At 47.7% G+C, this 25,858-nt stretch overlaps 1 protein-coding gene across 5 annotated transcripts in view; it reads right to left on the reverse strand.

The window, feature by feature from the left end:
• SUPT7L (SPT7 like, STAGA complex subunit gamma) overlaps positions 1–25,858 on the reverse strand; it is a 35,174-nt gene that overhangs the window by 6,519 nt on the left and 2,797 nt on the right. For 3 of the 5 annotated variants that reach the window (XM_073556309.1, XM_073556310.1, XM_073556313.1), the window contains exons 2-4: positions 19,295–19,837; positions 18,360–18,684; positions 9,592–9,829 (exon numbers count right to left, since the gene is read on the reverse strand). In XM_073556309.1, the coding sequence (XP_073412410.1) occupies positions 9,592–9,829; positions 18,360–18,684; positions 19,295–19,707 (976 nt within the window). In that variant the 5' untranslated portion in view covers positions 19,708–19,837. Of the gene's footprint in view, positions 1–5,335; positions 6,352–7,894; positions 8,113–9,591; positions 9,830–18,359; positions 18,685–19,294; positions 19,838–25,858 lie in introns of those variants that run through there. The other 2 variants (XM_073556311.1, XM_073556312.1) reach the window with 2 other exon arrangements.

Here is a 25,858-nt window from a genome sequence, read left to right on the forward strand (position 1 = left end):
AGGTCCTGGAGTGGCCTAGCCAGTCTCCAGATCTCAACCCTATAGAAAACCTTTGGAGGGAGTTGAAAGTCCGTGTTGCCAAGCGAAAAGCCAAAAACATCACTGCTCTAGAGGAGATCTGCATGGAGGAATGGGCCAACATACCAACAACAGTGTGTGGCAACCTTGTGAAGACTTACAGAAAACGTTTGACCTCTGTCATTGCCAACAAAGGATATATCACAAAGTATTGAGATGAAATTTTGTTTCTGACCAAATACTTATTTTCCACCATAATATGCAAATAAAATGAAAAAAAAACAGACAATGTGATTTTCTGGATTTTTTTTTTTCTCAGTTTGTCTCCCATAGTTGAGGTCTACCTATGATGTAAATTACAGACGCCTCTCATCTTTTTAAGTGGTGGAACTTGCACTATTGCTGACTGACTAAATACTTTTTTACGTGTGTGTGTGTGTATGTATATATATATACACATACATACATACACAGTGCCTACAAGTAGTATTCAACCCCCTGCAGATTTAGCAGGTTTACACATTCGGAATTAACTTGGCATTGTGACATTTGGACTGTAGATCAGCCTGGAAGTGTGAAATGCACTGCAGCAAAAAAGAATGTTGTTATTTCTTTGTTTAATTTTTTTTTTAAATTGTGAAAAGTTTATTCAGAGGGTCATTTATTATTCAACCCCTCAAACCACCAGAATTCTGTTTGGTTCCCCTAAAGTATTAAGAAGTATTTCAGGCACAAAGAACAATGAGCTTCACATGTTTGGATTAATTATCTCTTTTTCCAGCCTTTTCTGACTATTTAAGACCCTCCCCAAACTTGTGAACAGCACTCATACATGGTCAACATGGGAAAGACAAAGGAGCATTCCAAGGCCATCAGAGACAAGATCGTGGGAGGGTCACAAGGCTGGCAAGGGGTACAAAACCCTTTCCAAAGAGTTGGGCCTACCTGTCTCCACTGTTGGGAGCATCATCCGGAAGTGGAAGGCTTATGGAACTACTGTTAGCCTTCCACGGCCTGGACCGCCTTTGAAAGTTTCCTCCCGTGCCGAGGCCAGGCTTGTCCGAAGAGTCAAGGCTAACCCAAGGACAACAAGGAAGGAGCTCCGGGAAGATCTCATGGCAGTGGGGACATTGGTTTCAGTCAACACCATAAGTAACGTACTCCACCGCAATGGTCTCCGTTCCAGACGAGCCCGTAAGGTACCTTTACTTTCAAAGCGTCATGTCAAGGCTCGTCTACAGTTTGCTCATGATCACTTGGAGGACTCTGAGACAGACTGGTTCAAGGTTCTCTGGTCTGATGAGACCAAGATCGAGATCTTTGGTGCCAACCACACACGTGACGTTTGGAGACTGGATGGCACTGCATAAGACCCCAAGAATACCATCCCTACAGTCAAGCATGGTGGTGGCAGCATCATGCTGTGGGGCTGTTTCTCAGCCAAGGGGCCTGGCCATCTGGTCCGTATCCATAGGAAGATGGATAGCAAGGCCTACCTGGAGATTTTGGCCAAGAACCTCCGCTCCTCCATCAAGGATCTTAAGATGGGTCGTCATTTCATCTTCCAACAAGACAACGACCCAAAGCACACAGCGAAGAAAACCAAGGCCTGGTTCAAGAGGCAAAAAATCAAGGTGTTGGAGTGGCCTAGTCAGTCTCCTGACTTTAACCCAATTGAAAACTTGTGGAAGGAGCTCAAGATTAAAGTCCACATGAGACACCCAAAGAACCTAGATAACTTGGAGAAGATCTGCATGGAGGAGTGGGCCAAGATAACTCCAGAGACCTGTGCCGGCCTGATCAGGTCTTATAAAAGACGATTATTAGCTGTAATTGCAAACAAGGGTTATTCCACAAAATATTAAACCTAGGGGTTGAATAATAATTGACCCACACTTTTATGTTTAAAATTTATTAAAATTTAACTGAGCAACATAACTTTTTGGTTTGTAAGATTTATGCATCTGTTTATAAATCCTGCTCTTGTGTGAAGTTTGAAGGCTCTAACTTATTTGCATCTTATCAAACCTGCTAAATCTGCAGGGGGTTGAATACACTACTTGTAGGCACTGTATATATATATATTTATATACACTGAAAATTTCAGCGGGTTTAACTTTATATTTTTTTTTTTCAATTTACAGAATAAATAGTTAGAAATTAGATTAATATTTTTTTATTTATTTATTTTTTTAAATACTTTGGTGCCTAGTGTGAAGCACATGTGCGGAAAGAGTTGTGTTGCTATATATATTTTGTATAGTTAAAAAATGATATTCTAATTTGAAATTAAAATTTTTTTATTTTATAAATCATGTTGGATTTGATTGTTTATATTTTTGTAGCAACTTTATAGAACTACTAGATTTTTTAGACTATAAGACGCACCGAGGTTTTAGAGGAGAAAATTAGGGGAAAAAAAGTAAAGCAAAAAATTTCAGATTGCCTGAAACACTGATGTCCCAGCCTAGGATCAAGCACCGATCCTAGGCTGGTGCCTGGCAATGCCAAGCATCGCCGGAAAGGACTCTGATTGGCGCGATAGACAATCACACCAATCACATGAGCTCCGATCCTAGGCTGTTGTCTGGCAATTGCAGCGTCACCAGGGCCAGCACTGATTGAGGACATCGATCACACCAATGACAGGGCACAGCAGCGGTATGACCGCTCTATGACCACACTGCAGGTCCTCACACTAGCTGAGTATTCCTGCAGAACGGTCTCACTACAGAATCTGCTGCTGTGCCTTGTGGTGCCACAGAAGCTTGTGACACCACAATCCCTGCCGAAAAAAAACAAAGAAAGAAGAGCGACAACTAAGTGTTTTGATCCCTGATCCCTGCGCCCGATCTTTCTTCATCCACCCCCATCCCCTCTCTTTTTACCCCCTCCATCCCCCTTTACGTTGCCTCCGTGCGCACATTTAGCAGTCTCCGAGCGTTGGTGACGCAGTTCACCCATAAACACTCATGCTCGCCGTTTTCCGCTTTTCTTTTTCACCCCCCTTTGCACCATCTCCGTGTGCACATCCAGCAGCCGCCGAGCTTTGATTAGTGACGCAGGTCACTCAGAGCTCGTGCCTGCTGTTTTACACTTTTCTTTTCCTGGTGCTACTTTTTTTCTTTTAGATTTTTCTTTTCAGACGAAAGTTTACCCCAAGGACTACCACACACAAACAAACAGTTAAAAATAAAAGTACTGACACAATCACCAGAGTCATAATAAAAGTCGTCCCAACAATGCTATTCAGTGGAGGAGGCATATGCTTTCCTTGCCTCTGACATTAATAGCGAGAGAGGAGATCCCACATTTTTTTATTTTTCAGATTCGTCATCCTCTTCCTCCTCCTCGTCTTCCTCCATCAGGTTCTGCTGAACTGCCATGCAGATGTCCCAGGACAGAAGATGAAGCAGCGCCTCCTATTCCAGAAGATGAACCAGCGCAGCCCATTACGGACCCCGTATGGACCTCGCTCCCCGAAAATTAGGAGCCATTGATTCCTGATTTTGTGGCAGAATCAGGAATCAAGTTTGACACCACCGGCCTCACAGAACTAGACTTTTTCCCTGAGGATTTTGTTAACCTCATGGTGGGCCAAACTAATTTGTGCACTCAATTTTTGGCACAAAACCCCGGTTCATCACTTTCTAACTGGTCTCCTGTAGACGCAGTTGAAATGATGCAGTTTTGGGGCCTGGTCCTCCACTCGGGGATCCTGAAGAAGTGAGAACTTCTGCAATATTGGAGTGTTGATGTTTTATACAACACTCCAATGTTCCGAATGGTCATGGTCCAGACGCGTTTTGAGGCCATCCACAAAATCCTGCATTATACCGATAATGCACAGTGTCCCCCACGAGATGACCCCCAACTTTGACCGTCTGTTCAAAGTTTGGCCGGTCATCGAACGCTTCAACAAAGAGTTTGCTGAAGTGTACGTGCTTCAAAGGGATATCTGCATGGATGAGTCCAATTCATTTTAAAGGGAAGGTTCAGATTCCGTCAGTACCTGCCCAGCAAGAGGGCCAGGTACGGAATCAAACTCTACAAACTCAGGGTACACCCACAGGTTTAGAGTTTACGAAGGGACGGACACCAGGATTGAACCTCCTGAATGTCCTCCTGTCCTGGGAGTGGGAAAATTGTGTGGCATTTGGTGCACCTACTGCTGGATAAAGGTTATCAACTCTACACCGATAACTTTTATACCAGCATCCCACTCTTCAAAACCCTCTCGGTACTGTCCGCAAAAATTAGAGCAGCCTCCCAAAAACACTACTTGGGCAGATGCTCAGAAGGGGTGACAGCAGAGCCCAATGTAGCGACCACCAGCTGGTGGTCAAGTACAAGAGGGATGTCCTTCTCTTGACCACCATACACGGTGATGGCACCACCCTCAGCACTGTACGACGTACCTCCGCACAGGACAGCAAACCAAACTGTGTACTGGGGTGCAACAAAAACATGGGGGGCATTGATTTCTCTGATCAACTTCTCCAGCCATACAGTGCTTTAAGAAAGGCCAAGATGTGGTAAAAAAAAAAAAAAAAAAAAAGAGAGCTGGCCGTGCACATCATCCAAGTGGCAATGCTCAATGCTCTCCTGCTGTCACGATGTGCACGAAACACTGATACGTCGTACCTTCAGTTCCAGGAGGTAGTGATTAAGGCCCTGATATTTAGCATTCCGGAAGGATCAGGCCCCAGTACTTCCGGAACTGAAGGTACTCGTATCGTGCCAGGTCAGCATTTCCCGGGGGAGGTCCCGCAAACTGGGAAAAAAAAAAAAAAAAAAAAGGAAGGTCGCAAAAGAAGTGTCAAGTGTGTTACACAAGGGGAATACACAAGGACACCATTTATCAATGCGACACCTGCCCCAAAAAACCCTGGCCTGTGTATGAAGGATTGCTTCAAACTGTACCACACCTCCATGTACTACTAATTTACAGGAAACAGTAGATTAGTTCCAAAAAGGGAGCACTTGTTGGGCATTGCCACTGTTTAGGCACATCTTGACAAGTTTCTTAAGGGGTCTAGTTTCCAAAATGATGTCACTTGTGGGTTTGGCAAACGCAACATGACGCCCACAGATCATTCCATCAAACTCTGCATTCCAAAACATCACGACTTCCCTTCCGAGCCCCAACGTGTGCCCAAACAGTAGTTTTCTCCCACATATGAACTACTAGCGTACTCAGTACAAATTGGACAACCAACTTTTGGGGTCCAATTTCTTCTGCTACCCTTGGGAAAATTAAAAATTGGGGACTAAAAGATCATTTTTTTTTTTTTTTTTTTTTTCAAAAAAAAAAAAAGAAATAGGATTTTTATTTTCACAGCCAGGAGTTATAAACTTTAGTGAAACACTTGGGGGTTCATAGTGCTCACCACACATCTACATAAGTTCATGGGGGGGGGGGGGGGTGTCTAGTTTCCAAAATGGTGACAATTGTGGGGGGTTTCCACTTTTTAAGCACATCAATATCAGGTGCTCTCCAAAGGCAACATGGCATCTGATCTCAATTCCAGTCAATTTTGGTTTGATAAAGTCAAATGGTGTTCCTTCCCTTCCGAGCTCTGCTGTGCACCAAAACAGTAGTTTCCTCCCACATATGGGGTACCAGCGTACTCAGGACAAATTGGACAACAACTTTTGGGGGCCAATTTCTCCTCTTACCCTTGGGAAAATTAAAAATTGGGGGCTAAAAGATCATTTTTCTTGGGGGGGGGGGGGGGAAGGGAAGGATTTTTTATTTTCACAGTCGGGCGTTATAAACTTCTGTGAAGCACTTGGGGGTTCAAGGTGCTCACCACACATCTACATAAGTTCCTTGGGGGGTCTAGTTTTAAAAAAAATGGGGTCACTTGTGGGGGGTTTCTACTGTTTAGGCACATCAGGGGCTCTCCAAACGCGACATGGCATCCGATTTGAATTCCAGCCAATTTTGCGTTGAAAAAGTAAAACAGCGCTCCTTCCCATCCGAGCACTGCCATGCGCCGAAACAGTGGTTTTCCCCATATGTTGGGTATTGGAATGTTCATAAGAAATTGCATTATAAATTTTGGGGTTAATTTTTTCCTGTTACCCTCGTGAAATAAAAAAAAAAAAAAAAAAAAAAAAGTCTAAAGTTACATTTTAGGGAAAAAAGTTAAAATGTTCGTTTTTTCCTTTCACATTCCATTAATTCCTGTGAAGCACCTGAAGGGTTAATAAACTTCTTGAATGTGGTTTTGATCAGCTTGGGGGGGGTGCAGTTTTTAGAATGGTGTCACTTTTGGGTATTTTCCGACATATAGACTCCTCAAAGTGACTTCAAATATGATGTGGTCCCTAAAAAAAAAAAAAAAATATGGGTTTTGTAAATTTTGTTGTAAGAATTAGAAATCGCTGGTCGACTTTTAACCCTTATAACTTCTAAAGAAAAAAAATAATTTTGTTTCCAAAATTGTGGTGATGTAAAGTAGGCATGTGGGAAATGTTTTTATTTATTAACCATTTTGTGCGACATATTTCTCTTTAAGGGCAAAAAAACTTCAAAAAGTCTGAAAACTGCAAAATTTTCAAAATTTCAGTTTTTTACATAAATAATCGCAAGTTATAACAAAAAATTTTTAGCATTAACATGAAGTACAATATGTCACGAGAAAACAGTCTCAGAATCACCGGGATCCATGGAAGCGTTCGAGTTATTAGCTCATAAAGGACAGTGGTAAGAATTGTAAAAATTGGCCCGGCCATTAACATGCAAACCACCCTCGGCGGTAAAGGGGTTAAGTAGCGGTACATGTGACAGACCGGCAACTGCAGGAAGGTTCCGGCTGACATAGCGAGCACTACTGAAATGCAATGAATACTCACTGCTCTCCACGCACACAGTCCCGACATGCAGGGCAGCGTGTATTCCGAAAGCTGCCCTTTGGCATAAAGCAGTTGCTGACACCGGAGCAGGACGCTGCGAGGGAGCGGAGGAAGGTAAGTGTAATGGTTTGGCTTTGTTTTTTTTTTAATGTTTTCTGATGAGGCCAGGCATACCAGGATGGGGGTTGGGGGGCAATCATACCAAGATACCGTACTATTAAAGAGAAATGAATATTCATTGCCCTCCAAGCACATGGGTGTGGAATGCAGTGAATATTCATTTCTCTTTAGCAGCAGGCACAAGAGTCAAATGCAGCCTCTGTGACCCGCCGATGCCGTTCCCCCCCCCCCCCCACACACACACAGCCAGAGCCTTTCTATCCGGACTATAAGGGTGTGTGCACACACTGCGGATTCTGCTGAGGTTCCGCAGCGGATTGGGCCGCTGCGGGTCCTCAGCAGTTTTTGCTGCAGTGTACAGTACCATAATATCCTATGGATATTAAAAATTGCAGTGCAGACGGTGCAGATTTTTCCGCGCGGTTTTGAAACCGCAGAAAGAATTGACATGTCAATTCTTTCTGCGGATTCCGCTGCGGTTTGCCATCTCCTCCATTGTGGAGATGAAAAAACGCAGGTCTTTTGACCTGCAGATTTACCTGCGGATTTTACAAAATCCGAGCGGCCAAATTCGCACTACAATCCACAGCGTGTGCACGTAGCCTAAGACCCTCCCCCCATTTTCCTCCACCTTTTTGGAGGAAAAAAAAAAAAAAAAGTGTGTCTTAGGGCAGAGTCACACTGGCGCATTTTTCGTCCGAGAATCTCATTGTAAAACTCGCACTGGCCGGCACCTCTCCTGACCTGAGCATGACAGCTGCATAGTAATCCATCATGCTCAGGTCAGGAGAGGTGCCGGCCAGTCCGTTCAGTGCAATGCGATTATCGCACAAGAAATACGCCAGTGTGTCTCTGCCCTTATAGTCCGAAAAATACGGTACATTGAAGAAATATATTTTATTACAAATAATTTTATTTATTTTGATTTTTTTTATTTGCAAGATTACTTTTTCTTTGTACTTTATTATTGAATTCATCTAAAAAACAGGATTTTGAACCCCACATCAATCTTGCAATGATCTATATAAAACAGTTCCGGAGTTTGGCAATAATGTAATATTATGGCGCCTTCATCGTAGCTTCGCCTATAGGACGCTTAAACCCGTCCAGAACCTGTAAGGACAAAATAATGATCCAAGACTCAGAGGAAACTCAGCGGGAGAAGGCGGATGCCACAAATGGATGGAGAAGCTGACATCTTTTACATTTTTAGCCTGTTTTAGGTTTTATTTTATATCCTTTTTTAGCAAAATATAAAAATTAGAAGTGTAAGGTTTCCAATTATAGAACAACTGACGTCTCTCCAAAAAGGAACGAAAGTTTTATAAGCAGAAGTTGTGAAATTTACGCTTCATTTATTCCGTAAAATGACTGCAGACCTAAGAGACTGAGAATACAGGACTGTGACGTCAGATGCAAGACTCATCACTTTATATTCTTGTACATAGGAGCAGTATTATAGTAGTTATATTCTTGTACATAGAGGGCAGTATTATAGTAGTTATATTCTTGTACATAGGAGCAGTATTATAGTAGTTATATTCTTGTACATAGGAGCAGTATTATAGTAGTTATATTCTTGTACATACGGGGCAGTATTATAGTAGTTTTATTCTTGTACATAGGGGCAGTATTATAGTAGTTATATTCTTGTACATAGGGGGCAGTATTATAGTAGTTATATTCTTGTACATAGGGGGCAGTATTATAGTAGTTATATTCTTGTACATAGGGGGCAGTATTATAGTAGTTATATTCTTGTACATAGGGGGCAGTATTATAGTAGTTATATTCTTGTACATAGGGGGCAGTATTATAGTAGTTATATTCTTGTACATAGGGGGCAGTATTATAGTAGTTATATTCTTGTACATAGGAGCAGTATTATAGTAGTTATATTCTTGTACATAGGGGCAGTATTATAGTAGTTATATTCTTGTACATAGGGGCAGTATTATAGTAGTTATATTCTTGTACATAGGAGCAGTATTATAGTAGTTATATTCTTGTACATAGGGGCAGCATTATGGGGGCATAATCTATGGAACATCTTATGGGGCCATAACCTTTATGGAGCAGCATATGGGGCATATTATTCTAGGGAGAATCTTATGGGGCTATCATGAACTGTATGGAGCATTATATGGGGCTCCTGATTCAATATGGATATTCAAAAACATTTAACCTACTGATGTCTCAGTTAATTTTACTGGTATCTATTTTTATCTTTGAAATTTACCAGTAGCTTCGGCATTTCACACTCTAGGCTTATACTCAAGTCAATAAATTTTCCCATTTTTTTGTGGCAAAATTAGGGGGGGGGGGGGGTAGTCGGCTTATACTCAAGTATATACGGTATATCCTTGTATATAGGGGCAGTATTATAGTAGTTATATTCTTGTACATAGGGGGCAGTATTATAGTAGTTATATTCCTGTACATAGGAGCAGTATTATAGGAGTTCTATTCCTGTACATAGGAGCAGTATAGTTATATTCTTGTACATAGGGGCAGTATTATAGTTGTTATAAAGTGCATTGAGGAATAGGAATGATATCAGTATCCGCTGCTGTAGGGTGGTCTCCTCCTTACCTGAAGGTTGGGGTGAAGAATCTACTTCCATGTTAGAAGAAAACCTCTCGCTTTGGGCTCCTAATACCCCGACTGGCAGCGATTGGTCCCCAGGAGCCAGGTCTCCTTCTAACTCCTCGTTGATGGGGAAAGTTATATCTGTGACTGGCTCCTCTTTGATCTTCACTGGCTTTGCATCTTCGGATACCCGCTCTGGGTGAACAATCTTCTCGTACTCTTTAGCCAGCTGCTTGCTGACCTGTGAACAGACAGAGGCTTAACCTTCCAGTCAATCACTGCAGCGCGGAGCTTCTCAATCTCTGCCTTCACCGTCATGGGTGAGCAGATTATCTGCAGTATAATCCTTGTAGTACAGGCTGCTGCAGTGCAGACACTGAACGGATGAATTTATACTTACACAGCTCTGGCAGAAATTAAGAGACCACTACACAGTTTTATAAAAATCCGCTTCTCTCCTTGTCTGACAGCCATTCCATTCCAGCTGAATTCCAACCATCATACACCTCATTCTACTTAATGTGCTTCTGAGTAGGTGATCACCTGAACCAAAATCTTATTTAATGAAGGAAAGTATAAGAAACCCTGCTGTGGTGTTCACAATCCTCCTGCAATAGGACAAGCTGGATGGTAAAACAAGTGCTAGGAATATCCCAAAAGTAATAGGATTGAAAAAAATAACTTAACCATGCCAAAGGAGCTGAAAAGAAAAGTCTTGAGTGAGGAAAAGAAGGGCTCAATTCTGGCTTTACTAGCAGAGGGATACAGTGAGCGTCATGTTGCCTCCATCCTTAAAATCTCTAAGATGGTAGTCCATTACAACAAGGTCAAGCAGCAGACATTGGGGACAACAAAGCTACAGACCGGCAGAGGGCGAGAACGACTCTCCACTGACAGAGATGACCGTAATCTTAATCGAATGTCAACTCAGCAACCGCAGGATGACATCAAGTGACCTACAAAAGGAATGGCAAGTGGCAGCTGGGGTGAAGTGCAGGGCAAGAACAGTTCGTAACAGGCTCCTAAAGGCAGGGCTCAAGTCATGTAAAGCTATAAAAAAAGCCTTTCATCAATGGAAAAAAAAAAAAAAAAAAAAAAAAAGGAGAGCCAGACTGAAGTTTGTCAAAGACCATAAGGATTGGACCATAGAGGACTGGAGTAAGGTAATCTTCTCCGATGAGTCTAATTTTCAGCTTTGCCCAACACCGGGTTGTCTAATGGTTAGACGGAGACCTGGAGAGGCGTACAAGCCACAGTGTCTTGCATCCACTGTGAAATTTGGTGGAGGATCGGTGATGATCTGAGGATGCTTCAGCAAGGCTGGAATTGGGCAGGTTAATCTTTGTGAAGGACGTATGAATCAAGCCGCATACAAGGTTTCCCTGGAAAAACAGCTGATTCCTTCTGCTCAGGCAATGTTCCCCAACTCTGAGGACAATGCGCCATGCCACACAGCTAGGTCAGTCAATGTGTGGATGAAGGACCTCAACATCCAATCCCTGTCATGGCCGCCCAATCTCCAGACCTGAACCCCACTGAAAACCTCTGGAATGTAATCAAGAGGAAGATGGAGAGTCACAAGCCATCACACAAAGAAGAACTGCTGACATGCGTGTACCAGGAGTGGCATAAGGTCACCCAAAAGCCGAGTGAGAGACTGGAGGAAAGCAGCCAAGACGCAGGAAAGCCGGGATTAACAATCATGGGGATTCCACAGAATATTGATCTCTGAACTCTTCCTGAGGTAAAACATTAGTATTGTTGTTTCTAAATGATTATGGACTTGTTTTCTTTGCATTATTTGAGATCTGTTAACACTGTGCTTTTTGTTCTTTTGACCATTTCTCATTTTCAGAAAATACAAAATTTAGTGCTTTGAACTTTGGAGACATGTTGTCAGTAGTTTATAGAATAAAAGAGCAATTTACATTTTACTCAAAAATATAAAGAGAAAAATCAGAGAAACTGAACATTGTGCAGTGGTCGCTTAATTTTTGCAAGAGCTGTGTATGCAGCAGAGATACAATTACACATCATTGTTGGAAGTTAACAGCGGATGTCCACGGAGAATGGGAAGATGGATCACAAAAGATTCCCCCTGTGATCAGTGGGGAAACCTAGCAATAAATGTTCATTTTACCTACAGCGCCACCGCAGGAGAAATCAAGCATTACATTACTGCAAGGAGCTGAGCCTGTGCAACTCTATGTGGGCGCCGGCTGAGTTACACAGCCACCACCATGCAGAGGTGGCATTTATGCACATGTAATCAAAGAACATGTATCTAAGTACGCTGGCAGTTATAACATGGCAGTTGTACAGGGAGTAGATGTATATAAATGTCTTACCTGTCTCCTGCCCTGTCTATTTGGGCAACCCCAAATATATACCATATGCATTTGTATAATTTATATCCTGGCCGCTGCATTTATACACATCAACCGCCCTGACATTAACTCTCTACACTCCATCCATATCGGCCCCTCGCTTCTTTCCTCTCCTATGTATAGCACTCACGCTCTTTTCACGTTGTTAAATTGCACAGATCCAGTCAGTCCCACCATTCAACATCAGAGACAAACAAATCACTTAACCATCTGCTCACTCTTTCTATCCTCCTTCTCCTAGTCGCAGGAGATATTGCTCCCAACCCTGGTCCCCCATGTTATAGAAAGTCAAACCCCCCAACTGCAACACTCAGAAACCCCTCTAATCTTATTAATATTCCCTGCATGCCATCTGTCTCTCTTAATTGTGCACTTTGGAATTCTCGCTCAGTGTGTAACAAACTCTCCTTCATTCATGACTTCTTCCTTTCTAATTCTCTTAACCTTCTGGCTCTTACTGAAACCTGGATCCAGCAGTCAGACACTACCGCTGCTGCTGCTCTTTCATACGGGGGGCTACACTTCTCTCATATCCCAAGATCAGACAGTAGAGCTGGTGGAGGCGTTGGTCTGCTCCTATCACCAAAATGTACCTTCCAGGTTATCCCTCAAGTACCCTCACTTGTCTTCCCTTCTTTTGAGGTCCATGCCGTCAGACTCTACACCCCCTTCTCCATGCGAGTGGCGGTGGTGTATCATCCTCCCGGCCCCTCCCATCAGTTCCTGGATCATTTTGCCACTTGGCTTCCACATTTTCTCTCCTGTGACATCCCTACCCTCATCATGGGAGATTTCAACATCCCCATTGCTCTTCCCCTCTCACCATCTGCTACTCACCTTTTATCTCTAACCTCCTCATTTGGCCTTTCGCAGCTTACTAATTCTCCAACGCATGAAGACGGAAACTCCCTCGACTTGGTCTTCTCCCGCCTTTGTGCAGTGGATGATTTCACAAACTCCCCTCTCCCACCACAATCTTCTTTCATTCTCTATCAAGAACTGCCAGGCTGCTCAGGTCACCCCCACTGTCCAGACTTATAGAAACATACAGGCCATTATCACCCAGAAACTTATGAAGAACTTGCAGTCTTCATTGGCCCCTATCTCCTCCCTCTCATGTCCTGATTCTGCATTGAAGCATTACAATGAAACACTTCAACGTGCCCAGGATGAAACTGCAGCTCTTATACATAGAACACCACAACACAGACGGCGACAACCCTGGCACACGGTGCAAACACGTTTCCTGCAGCGGTGCTCCAGGTGCGCCGAACGTCTGTGGAGAGAATCCAACCTACACGAAGATTTCATCCATTATAAGTTTATGCTTAGAACATACAACACTGCCCTTCACCTCCCAAAACAAACCTATTTCAACACCCTCATCACCTCACTGTCCAATAACCCGAAACGTCTCTGACACTTTTCATTCTCTACTCAACCCAAGAGTACAGGCCCCAACCACGGAGCTCCGAGCTGACGATCTGGCCAATTACTTCAAAGAAAAAAAATTGACCAGATCCGACAGGAAATTATCTCCCAATCACCTCATACCATGCACTGTCCTCCCTCCCCCACTGCATCTAACTCACTCTCTGACTTTGAACCACAGAAGAAGTAAGCAGGCTCCTTGCATCTTCTCGCCCAACCAATTGCACCAGTGACCCATTTCCGTCACATCTACTCCAGTCCCTTTCCCCTGCTGTCACCCCTCACCTAACTAAAATATTTAACCTCTCTCTCTCTCTTCTGGTATCTTTCCCTCCTCATTTAAGCATGCCATCATACATCCACTACTTAAAAAACCATCCCTCGACCAAAACTGTGCCGCTAACTATAGACCTGTCTCTAATCTTCCCTTCATCTCTAAACTCCTGGAACGCCTGGTCCACTCCCGTCTTATCCGCTATCTCTCAGAAAACTCTCTTCTCGACCCTCTCCAATCCGGTTTCCGCTCTTTACACTCTACTGAAACTGCCCTCACTAAAGTCTCTAATGATCTACTAACAGCTAAATTTAATGGTCATTACTCCATGCTAATTCTCTTGGATCTCTCTGCCGCATTCGACACTGTGGATCATCAGCTCCTCCTCACTATGCTCCGTTCCATTGGCCTTAAGGACACCGTTCTCTCCTGGTTCTCCTCCTATCTCTCTGAGCGCTCCTTTACTGTATCTTTTGCTGGTTCCTCCTCCTCTCACCTTCCCCTTACTGTTGAGGTTCCTCAAGGATCAGTCTTAGGCCCCCTCCTCTTCTCTTTGTATACTGCCCCTATTGGTCAAACAATCAGTAGATTTGGTTTCCAGTACCATCTCTATGCTGAAGACACCCAATTATACACTTCTTCTCCTGACATCACGCCAGCCTTTCTAGAAAACACCGGCGATTGTCTAAACGCTGTGTCTAACATCATGTCCTCACTATATCTGAAACTGAACCTGTCAAAGACTGAACTCCTTGTGTTTCCTCCCTCTACTAATGTACCTATACCCGACATTGCCATTTCTGTGTGTGGTTCCACTATTACTCCCCAGCAACAGGCCCGCTGTCTTGGGGTTATACTTGACTCTGAGCTTTCCTTTGTCCCCCACATCCGATCACTGGCTCGCTCTTGTTATCTGCACCTCAAAAACATTTCTAGAATTCGACCTTTTCTTACTTTTGACTCTGCAAAAACTCTTACTGTTTCTCTTATTCATTCTCGTCTCGACTATTGTAACTCTCTTCTAATCGGTCTCCCTCTTACCAAACTCTCCCCCCTCCAATCTGTCTTGAATGCTGCAGCCAGGATCATATTCCTCACCAATCGTTACACCGATGCCTCTACCTTGTGCCAGTCATTACACTGGCTACCCATCCACTCCAGAATCCAGTACAAACTTATTACCCTCACCCACAAAGCCCTCCATAGCTCAGCACCACCTTACATCTCCTCCCTTGTTTCAGTATACCACCCTACCCGCGCCCTCCGTTCTGCTGATGACCTGAGGTTAGCATCCTCAATAATCAGAACCTCCCACTCCCGTCTTCAAGACTATACACGTTCTGCGCCAATTCTTTGGAATGCACTTCCCAGGTCAATACGATTAGTCCCCAATCCCCACAATTTTAAGCGTGCCCTGAAAACGCATTTATTCAGACTGTCTGGCCTAAGCTGTTACTAGTGGTTCAGCCGCTCGACCCTTATTCACATTCACGCCACTTGGCAAGTGAAAAGGTTTTAAATACTAGAGTAGGGACTGCCCCACAAGGGTTGCCGTGACGTGGCGGGATGGCTTGTACATTATTTTGATCAAAATTATGTTTACTAAATACCCTTATTATTATTACCTTTATGCATTATTTGCAGTATATTTTTTACTTTTAGTTCAGGATATGTGTTTTTTGCTTTTTATTTATTCAGACTGGCCTATCGCCTCAACACATTAACCTAAGCTATCCCTGTGTGGCACAGCCAAAAGTTTTACCATAACCAGGTTCCCCGCATCATGTTCCCACATGCTTTATGCCTCCATTAGCCCTCTGCGTCTGTACTGTTACACACTTAACATTATGGCTGGTCCATACAATCAGGGCAACTGTTACCACCCACCTTTCGTGTCTACCTCTTTCCTCATAGACTGTAAGCTTGCGAGCAGGGCCCTCATTCCTCTTGGTATTTGTTATAATCTATGTGATTATTGTTATGCTGTAATGTCTATTGTCTGTACAAGTCCCCTCTGAAATGTAAAGTGCTGCGGAATATGTCGGCGCTATAGAAATAAAAATTATTATTATTATAACTGCAGTGATCAGGGCCAGCCATGAACAATGGCCGAGCTGGAGATAAGTCGTAGTCGCATTGAAGCGTATCATAAGTGAGTTGTGTGTGACTTGCGACCAGCAAAAGAAAATCCAGCACATTTGGAAGAATGTATGACTCTATGTTGATTGTAAGTGTCATGTGACACGTCGCCATGTTGCTTAATGTTAAAGAAGTTGTTCCCCATCAGATAATGGAGAAATCCTAAAACTTTCCATTTTAACCCTTTTCACTTACAGGATAATGCCGACCCTAAATCCTTAAATTTGATGTAAGGGGGTCATTCTATTCCCATAGTGTAAGCTATTACTGGAGAAGAGATGACAGTAATAGGAAGTGATTGGCAGCAGGGTTGATAACATGGAGAAAAGCTCCTGCATCCCATACCAGAATCACGGGAGGAGGAATGCGAGTTACAGCCTCTGATTGTATAAAAGATTTATAACATGAAGTTATCATAATTTATCCCTTGGACCAATGAAAGCTGTACCGGTAGAGTAACAAAAATGGCCCTAGGTTGTTAAGGAAGGTGATAACAAGAAGAAAGGTTCCTGCATCCTCGCCAAGATCACAGGAGGAGGGATGACGGTCATAGGCTCGGATAGGAAAAAGAAAAATTTATAAACAAGAAAATCTCATAAATCGGCTCCTGGGATTACTGAAATCTGTACAGGTAGTAACTCTACCCGACTGATGGGCTCAGATTAAGAGATAACATGAAGAAAAGTTCCTGTAAATGGCAGTTACAGGCTCGGATTGGGGAAAAAAAAAAAAAAGTTATAAAATGGTTCCGGTATCTTTCTACATCGGGTCAAGGAAGACTGTAGAGGTAGAGCAACAATAACGGGCTGAGATTGAAACAATAGAGGTGATAACAAGGAAAAAGGTTACTGCATCCTTAGTAGTTCTCCTATCCTCAGGGGGGGGGGGGGGCAACTAAAGGCTGGACAGGTAAAGTGACAGATGGGATGAGGCAGTTAAAGGGGGTGTTCTCATGTTATTAAGTGTCTTTAGTTATAAAACATAAAACTAAGTTGGCTTTTAGTCTCTTGCTTTGAGAGCTTTTACCTTACAAAGGCTACAGCTACTTTCCCAGTAGACGGATCACTAAAGCCTGCCCAAGTGTGCATAGTAGTTACAGTCCAGTATCAAGAGTTAACTCCTGAGATACCAGCCACTTATTTCCAGATCTCTTTTCTATAGAGCAATGAGCTGCTCACCTACCTTCCAGTCTCGCTCAGCTCCTGACCTGTTAGCAGTCTTGCACAATCACAATCATCCTTTGTTCGCTACCGTTGGCAGTTACCAAACCTGTTGTACTAATCACTGCTCACACTGTCCGGAGCCATGCACTTGTTTTCTCTATATAAAAATACTAGCTGAAGAGCCCGGCACTGCCCGGGCATAGAAACTAACTGGTTAGTTAAAGCAAATTATAATTATCCTCCATCCCATAGTCCCGTGCCCATATACCCATCACACATCCTCCATCCCATAGTCAACCATTATAACATCATAATGAGGGGCGGGGCTTGATACACACTTCCCCCCCACCCCCACCATGTAGATGGGGGCAAAAATTGTTTGGTGAATTGGAACGCGCGGGGTTAAAATTTCGCCTCACAACATAGCCTAGGACCCTCTCCGGGTCCAGACGGGTGACTGTGCCAAATTTTGTGGCTGTAGCTGCGATGATGCGGATGCCTATCCTGGACATACAAACAAACATACACACACTTGAGATTTATATATTAGATAGTGACGACAGACTTCAGGACAAGCAATGAGACCATTAACAAGTCACAGTAGCAAGCAGTACTCGGCAGTGAGACGAAGCTACTGGACCAAAACCATTTTGTCCTACCCCCCCACCCCCAGTGTGGCAGGCCAGAATAACCCTTAAAGGTGATAAGAAAAGTTCCAATGAATGACAGATACAGGCTCCATTTGGAAAAGAAAGTGTTACAGCATGAAGCGCTCCTATCCCCCGGGAATCAACTGATAATGTACAGGTAGTGACACAAACAAGCTCAGACTGTTAAGAGGGGCCATATCACACGTCCTTTACAGAGGAAAAAAAAGAGAGGGCCCAGTATAAAGTAAAAGCACAGGAGGAGGAACAAGACCTAATCCAATTCCATTCTAAGAGGTTTTAACGGTTTTTATTGGATTAGGTCTTTTTCTTCTATTTGTTTTCGGTATTTATATACTATAAAGCAATTTTATATTTGAATTATTATTTATGGACATGCGAGCTGCCCCCCCCCCCCCCCCCCCCCCCAAGCATTGACTCTGTTTTGATGGGTGATGCCATGAAGAAAAGTTCCTGTACCGCACCCCCACCACCCAACAATCACTGAACACTGCACAAGGAACGGTGGTCGCTACAGTCTGTGATTGGTAAGGGTTGATAACATGAAGAAAAGTTCCTGTGGTCACTGGATAAAAGATGACAATTATCAGTCTGTGACCTTTCTTCCCGGTGTCACCTGTAGTTTCCCCATCCCAGCCCCACGTGTTAGAACTGTCCTCCTCTAATGCCCGTAGCAGTTTTATGAAGCCTGCCCTCCGCCCCCGCTCACCTGCAGCATGTACGTGTGGTAATCCTTAATCCGATGCTGCCAGAACTTCTGCAGAGACAGGACGCTGCCGATCCCCATCTCGTGAAAAGTCTGCTCCATGACGTCGGAGAAGGGCGTCTGGCCCAGCCTGGCCTCACGATCCACATTGAACCTCAGCATCTTGGTGAATTTCAGGAAGTACTCGTGGGCGACGTCCGTCAGGGTCTCCAAGACGCTTTCATTAGCGGAATCGAAGCCGGCGTGGGCGAGGATGGTGGCCACAGACTGGTACACGAGTTGGCGGCACGAGTGGTAGCTCAGTTCCGTCACCGGCTCTCCTTTCCCACTGACATCAAGAAAAAGAAAAATGGAATTACAACATATTTCTCACAGCTGAGGGTTTGTTACCATTGTCACAGCTCAGAAAACAGAGACAAAACCTGAAGCTCCAATGCAGAACCTGTCAAAGGGACGTCGGCCTCCTCAGGCGCCTGGGACGGGGTGCAGCATCTACCTCTAGAGTTTCTGCCAGACAATGCTCTGTGAGCTAAACAGTATGAAATGGCAGCTGACGCATTGTAAAGAGAGATCTGTGCCTCTCACAGAGCATGGTCACCACTGGATGGAACTGTAACAAACACTCAGCTGTGAGCAGTATTAGGCCTGTATGATTTTTTTCCCCCTCCTGGTTATAAAGATGAGAAGTTCCCGTTCACCAACAGCAGAGATCCTATAAAAGTATAACAAAATCTCTGGGTCCGTGTGCTGCCCGAGTATCGCCCGGCATACACACACCGTGTACGCGCACACCCGTGACATCACAAGTTACACAGCGCGCACACCTCATCACACATATATGGATAACAGGTTTGCGACATCCCACCCAAGAGCTATAGGGGCCACAGCAGAGGCCATTACCGTCTAGTATACCGCGCACACTCCTACAGGGGCCATACCGGTAGAAGTCGCTCTCTGGGTCGCTGTGCCGTATCTGGAATGGCAGTCTGGGCATCTTGCAATCCTGCGGCAGCAGATCTTCTGGGAGGGGCGGAGAGGGCGGCCGCTGAGGAAGGGGCTCACTTTCTTCCACCTTTATACCTTCGACCGGTTGCTGGCTCGGAGTCTGGCCGGCAGCAATGAGACTGCGCAGCTTGCGGTTGTGCTGGATCAGCTGGATGGTATGTATGGTGAGGCTGCACGGCTCGGAGGGGATGTCCAGCATGGTGGTCACCCTGGGCCTATTGGCAGACGGATGGTGCAGCGGGGGCTCCTGCATCTCCACGGTGCGAAACTCCCTCTGCAGGAGATCAAAGGAATTGCGGCTGGCCTGCCCGGCGGGCACCGGGATCTCGCCCCAGTATCGCATCATATTGAGAAAACGTCTGATATTCAGAAACCTAAAGTAAGACGGAAGCTACAAGGTGCAAACGGCCACTCTAGTTAATGGGAGCCGTGTCCCAGTGACGGACCACCGGCCTCCATCTGAGGTTGCCCCCGGTCTGCAACGAGAATGTGATAAGACATGTGATCATACAGTAAGTGGAGCGGTAATTTCAGAATATTCTGTCCTGTGTATATAAGAAGAACACCACCATCCCTGATCATTACACGACTTGTCCCCGGCATCTTCCCCCTCTGCAGACTCTCACTTTAATTTCAGATCGTGGGTGAAGATTAGCTGGGGGGTGTATGTACCATGGGGACACCGTGCCATGGGGGGGGGGGGTACCATGGGGACACCGTGCCATGGGGGGGGGGGGGGGTGTGGTGTACCATGGGGACACCTTGCCGTGTGTGGGGGGGGTGTACCATGAAGACACCGTGCCGTGTGTGTGGGGGGGGGGGGGGTGTACCATGGGGACACCGTGCAGTGTGTGGGAGGGGGGGGGGGGGTGTACCATGGGGACACCGTGCCGTGTGTGGGAGGGGGGGGGGGGTGTACCATGGGGACACCGTGCCATGTGCGGGGGGGGGGGGGTGTGGTGTACCATGGGGACACCGTGCCGTGTGTGGGGGGGGGGGGGGGGGGGGGGGTGTACCATGGGGACATCATGCCTTGTTTGGGTGTTATACCATGAGGACATTGTGCCGTGTGTGGGGCTGTACATCTTACAGTGAGTGGGGGAATGTACTGTCGGGACATCGTACTGTGTGGGGGACAGAGATGCACTGTGGAGATATACTACTTGTGGGAAAGATTATACTGTGGGGACATCATATTGTATGGGGGGGGGGGGGGGGGAGAACATACTGTGGGGGCATCATAGTGTGTGTGTTGTACGGAGACATCATATTGTGCATGTGGGGACATCATACTGTGTATGGAAGCGGAGAACATACTGTGGGGGTCTTATACTGTGTGGTAGAGAGTGGAATGTACTGTGGGGGGCATTATACCATGCGGGGGGGGGGGGGGGGAATGTACTGTGGGGTGGGCATTATACGGTGTGTGGGGTGTGTATTATGAGGGGCATTATACCATGCGGGGGGGCATTATACGGGTGGTGTGGGGGGGGTGTACTGTGGGGGGCATTATACGGGTGGTGTGGGGGGGTGTACTGTGGGGGGCATTATACGGGTGGTGTGGGGGGGTGTACTGTGGGGGCATTATACGGTGTGTGGGGGGGGTGTACCATGGGGACATCATGCCTTGTTTGGGTGTTATACCATGAGGACATTGTGCCGTGTGGGGCTGTACATCTTACAGTGAGTGGGGGAATGTACTGTCGGGACATCGTACTGTGTGGGGGACAGAGATGCACTGTGGAGACATACTACTTGTGGGAACATCATATTGTATGGGGGGGGGGGGGGGGGGGGGGGAGAACATACTGTGGGGGCATCATAGTGTGTGTGTTGTACGGAGACATCATATTGTGCATGTGGGGACATCATACTGTGTATGGAAGCGGAGAACATACTGTGGGGGTCTTATACTGTGTGGTAGAGAGTGGAATGTACTGTGGGGGGCATTATACCATGCGGGGGGGGGGGGAATGTACTGTGGGAGAATTATACTGTGTGGAGCCTTATACAGGTGGTGTGGGGGGGGGGAATGTACTGTGGGGTGGGCATTATATGGTGTGTGGGGTGTGTATTATGGGGGGCATGTACTGTGGGGTGGGCATTATACGGTGTGTGTATTATGAGGGGCATTATACAGGTGGTGTGGGGGGGTGTACTGTGGGGGGCATTATACGGTGTGTGGGGGGGTGTACTGTGGGGGGCATTATACGGTGTGTGGGGGGGGTGTACTGTGGGGGGCATTATACCATGCAGGGGGGGTCATTATACGGTGTGCGGGGGGGTGTAATGTGGGGGGCATTATACGGTGTGCGGGGGGGTGTAATGTGGGGGGCATTATACGGTGTGCGGGGGGGTGTAATGTGGGGGGCATTATACGGGTGGTGTGGGGGGGTGTACTGTGGGGGGCATTAAACAGGTGGTGTGGGGGGTGTACTGTGGGGGTCATTATACGGGTGGTGTGGGGGGGTGTACTGTGGGGGTCACTATACGGGTGGTGTGGGGGGGTGTACTGTGGGGGGCATTATACCATGCAGGGGGGGTCATTATACGGTGTGTGGGGAGTGTACTGTGGGGGGCATTATACCATGCAGGGGGGGGTCATTATACGGTGTGTGGGGGGGGCGTACTGTGGGGGTCATTATACGGGTGGTGTGGGGGGTCATTATACGGGTGGTGTGGGGGGGGTGTACCGTGGGGGGCATTATACCATGCAGGGGGGTCATTATACGGTGTGTGGGGGGGGTGTACTGTGGGGGTCATTATACGGGTGGTGTGGGAGGGGGGTGTACTGTGGGGGGCATTATACCATGCAGGGGGGGGGTCATTATACGGTGTGTGTGGGGGGGTGTACTGTGGGGGGCATTATACCATGCAGGGGGGGTCATTATACGGTGTGTGGGGGGGGGGGGGGGTGTACTGTGGGGGGCATTATACGGGTGGTGTGGGGGGGGTATACTGTGGGGGGCATTATACGGTGTGTGGGGAGTGTACTGTGGGGGGCATTATACGGTGTGTGGGGAGTGTACTGTGGGGGGCATTATACCATGCAGGGGGGGTCATTATACGGGTGGTGTGGGGGGGTGTACTGTGGGGGGCATTATACGGGTGGTGTGGGGGGGGGGGGTGTACTGTGGGGGGCATTATACGGTGTGTGGGGAGTGTACTGTGGGGGGCATTATACGGGTGGTGTGGGGGGGGGGTGTACTGTGGGGGGCATTATACGGTGTGTGGGGGGGGGGGGGTGTACTGTGGGGGGCATTATACGGGTGGTGTACTGTGGGGGGCATTATACGGTGTGTGGGGAGTGTACTGTGGGGGGCATTATACCATGCAGGGGGGGGTCATTATACCATGCAGGGGGGGGGCATTATACGGGTGGTGTGTGGGGAGTGTACTGTGGGGGGCATTATACGGGTGGTGTGTGGGGAGTGTACTGTGGGGGGCATTACACGGGTGGTGTGTGGGGAGTGTACTGTGGGGGGCATTATACCATGCAGGGGGGGGTCATTATACGGTGTGTGGGGGGCATTATACGGGTGGTGTGGGGGGGGTGTACTGTGGGGGGCATTATACGGTGTGTGGGGAGTGTACTGTGGGGGGCATTATACCATGCAGGGGGGGGTACTGTGGGGGGCATTATACGGGTGGTGTGGGTGGGTGTACTGTGGGGGGCATTATACGGTGTGTGGGGGGCATTATACGGGTGGTGTGGGGGGGGGGGTGTACTGTGGGGGGCATTATACGGTATGTGGGGAGTGTACTGTGGGGGGCATTATACCATGCGGGGGGGGTCATTATGCGGTGTGTGGGGGGGGTGTTCTGTGGGGGGCATTATACAGTGTGTGGGGAGTGTACTGTGGGGGGCATTATACGGGTGGTGTGGGGGGGTGTACTGTGGGGGGCATTATACGGTGTGTGGGGAGTGTACTGTGGGGGGCATTATACCATGCAGGGGGGGGTCATTATACGGTGTGTGGGGGGGTGTACTGTGGGGGGCATTATACGGTGTGTGGGGAGTGTACTGTGGGGGGCATTATACGGGTGGTGTGGGGGGGGGGTGTACTGTGGGGGTCATTATACCATGCAGGGGGGGGGTCATTATACGGTGTGTGGGGAGTGTACTGTGGGGGGCGTCATTATACGGTGTGTGGGGGGGGTGTACTGTGGGGGGCATTATACGGGTGGTGTGTGGGGGGCGGGTGTACTGTGGGGGGCGTCATTATACGGTGTGTGTGGGGGGTGTACTGTGGGGGGCATTATACGGGTGGTGTGTGGGGGGGGTGTACTGTGGGGGACATTATACGGGTGGTGTGTGGGGGGGGTGTACTGTGGGGGACATTATACGGGTGGTGTGTGGGGGGGTGTACTGTGGGGGGCATTATACGGTGTGTGGAGAGTGTACTGTGGGGGGCATTATACGGTGTGTGGAGAGTGTACTGTGGGGGGCATTATACGGTGTGTGGGGGGGGTCATTATACGGTGTGTGGGGAGTGTACTGTGGGGGGCATTATACCATGCAGGGGGGGGTCATTATACGGTGTGTGGGGGGGTGTACTGTGGGGGTCATTATACGGTGTGTGGGGGGGTGTACTGTGGGGGGCATTATACAGTGTGTGGGGAGTGTACTGTGGGGGGCATTATACGGGTGGTGTGGGGGGGTGTACTGTGGGGGGCATTATACGGGTGGTGTGGGGAGTGTACTGTGGGGGGCATTATACGGTGTGTGGGGAGTGTACTGTGGGGGGCATTATACCATGCAGGGGGGGGTCATTATACGGTGTGGGGGGGGGGGTGTACTGTGGGGGGCATTATACGGTGTGTGGGGAGTGTACTGTGGGGGGCATTATACGGGTGGTGTGGGGGGGGGTGTACTGTGGGGGTCATTATACCATGCAGGGGGGGGGTCATTATACGGTGTGTGGGGAGTGTACTGTGGGGGGCGTCATTATACGGTGTGTGGGGGGGGGGTGTACTGTGGGGGGCGTCATTATACGGGTGGTGTGTGGGGGGGGGTGTACTGTGGGGGGCGTCATTATACGGTGTGTGGGGGGGTGTACTGTGGGGGGGCATTATACGGGTGGTGTGTGGGGGGTGTACTGTGGGGGGCATTATACGGTGTGTGGAGAGTGTACTGTGGGGGGCATTATACGGTGTGTGGGGGGGGTCATTATACGGTGTGTGGGGGGGGGTGTACTGTGGGGGGCATTATACGGTGTGTGGGGAGTGTACTGTGGGGGGCATTATACCATGCAGGGGGGGGTCATTATACGGTGTGTGGGGGGGGTGTACTGTGGGGGTCATTATACGGTGTGAGGGGGGGTGTACTGTGGGGGGCATTATACCATGCAGGGGGGGGTCATTATACGGTGTGTGGGGGGGGTGTACTGTGGGGGTCATTATACGGTGTGTGGGGGGGGGGTCATTATACGGTGTGTGGGGGGGGGGTGTACTGTGGGGGGCATTATACGGTGTGTGGGGGGGTGTACTGTGGGGGGCATTATACCATGCAGGGGGGGGGGTCATTATACGGTGTGTGGGGAGTGTACTGTGGGGGTCATTATACCATGCAGGGGGGGGTCATTATACGGTGTGTGGGGGGGGGGTGTACTGTGGGGGTCATTATACGGTGTGTGGGGGGGGTGTACTGTGGGGGGCATTATACGGTGTGTGGGGGGGGTGTACTGTGGGGGGCATTATACGGTGTGTGGGGGGGGTGTCATTATACAGTGTGTGGGGGGGTGTACTGTGGGGGGCATTATACGGTGTGTGGGGGGGTCATTATACGGTGTGTGGGGGGTGTAATTATACGGTGTGTGGGGGGGGTGTACTGTGGGGGTCATTATACGGTGTGTGGGGGGGGTGTCATTATACGGTGTGTGGGGGGGGGTGTACTGTGGGAGGCATTATACGGGTGGTGTGTGGGGGGGGTGTACTGTGGGGGGCGTCATTATACGGTGTGTGTGGGGGGTCATTATACGGTGTGTGGGGGGGTGTACTTTGGGGGGCATTATACGGTGTGTGGGGGGGTCATTATACGGTGTGTGGGGGGGGTGTACTGTGGGGGGCATTATACGGTGTGTGGGGGGGTGTCATTATACGGTGTGTGGGGGGGGTGTACTGTGGGGGTCATTATACGGTGTGTGGGGGGGGTGTCATTATACGGTGTGTGGGGGGGTGTACTGTGGGAGGCATTATACGGGTGGTGTGTGGGGGGGTGTACTGTGGGGGGCGTCATTATACGGTGTGGGGGGGTGTACTGTGGGGGGCATTATACGGTGTGTGGGGGGGGTCATTATACGGTGTGTGGGGGGGTGTACTGTGGGGGGCATTATACGGTGTGTGGGGGGGGTGTCATTATACGGTGTGTGGGGGGGGTGTACTGTGGGGGTCATTATACGGTGTGTGGGGGGGGTGTCATTATACGGTGTGTGGGGGGGGTGTCATTATACGGTGTGTGGGGGGGGTGTACTGTGGGGGTCATTATACGGTGTGTG

Source organism: Dendrobates tinctorius, unplaced genomic scaffold (genome assembly GCF_039654945.1).
Source record: "Dendrobates tinctorius isolate UK_male_01 unplaced genomic scaffold, ASM3965494v1 ptg000232l, whole genome shotgun sequence".
NCBI classification, from domain to species: Eukaryota; Metazoa; Chordata; class Amphibia; order Anura; family Dendrobatidae; genus Dendrobates; species Dendrobates tinctorius.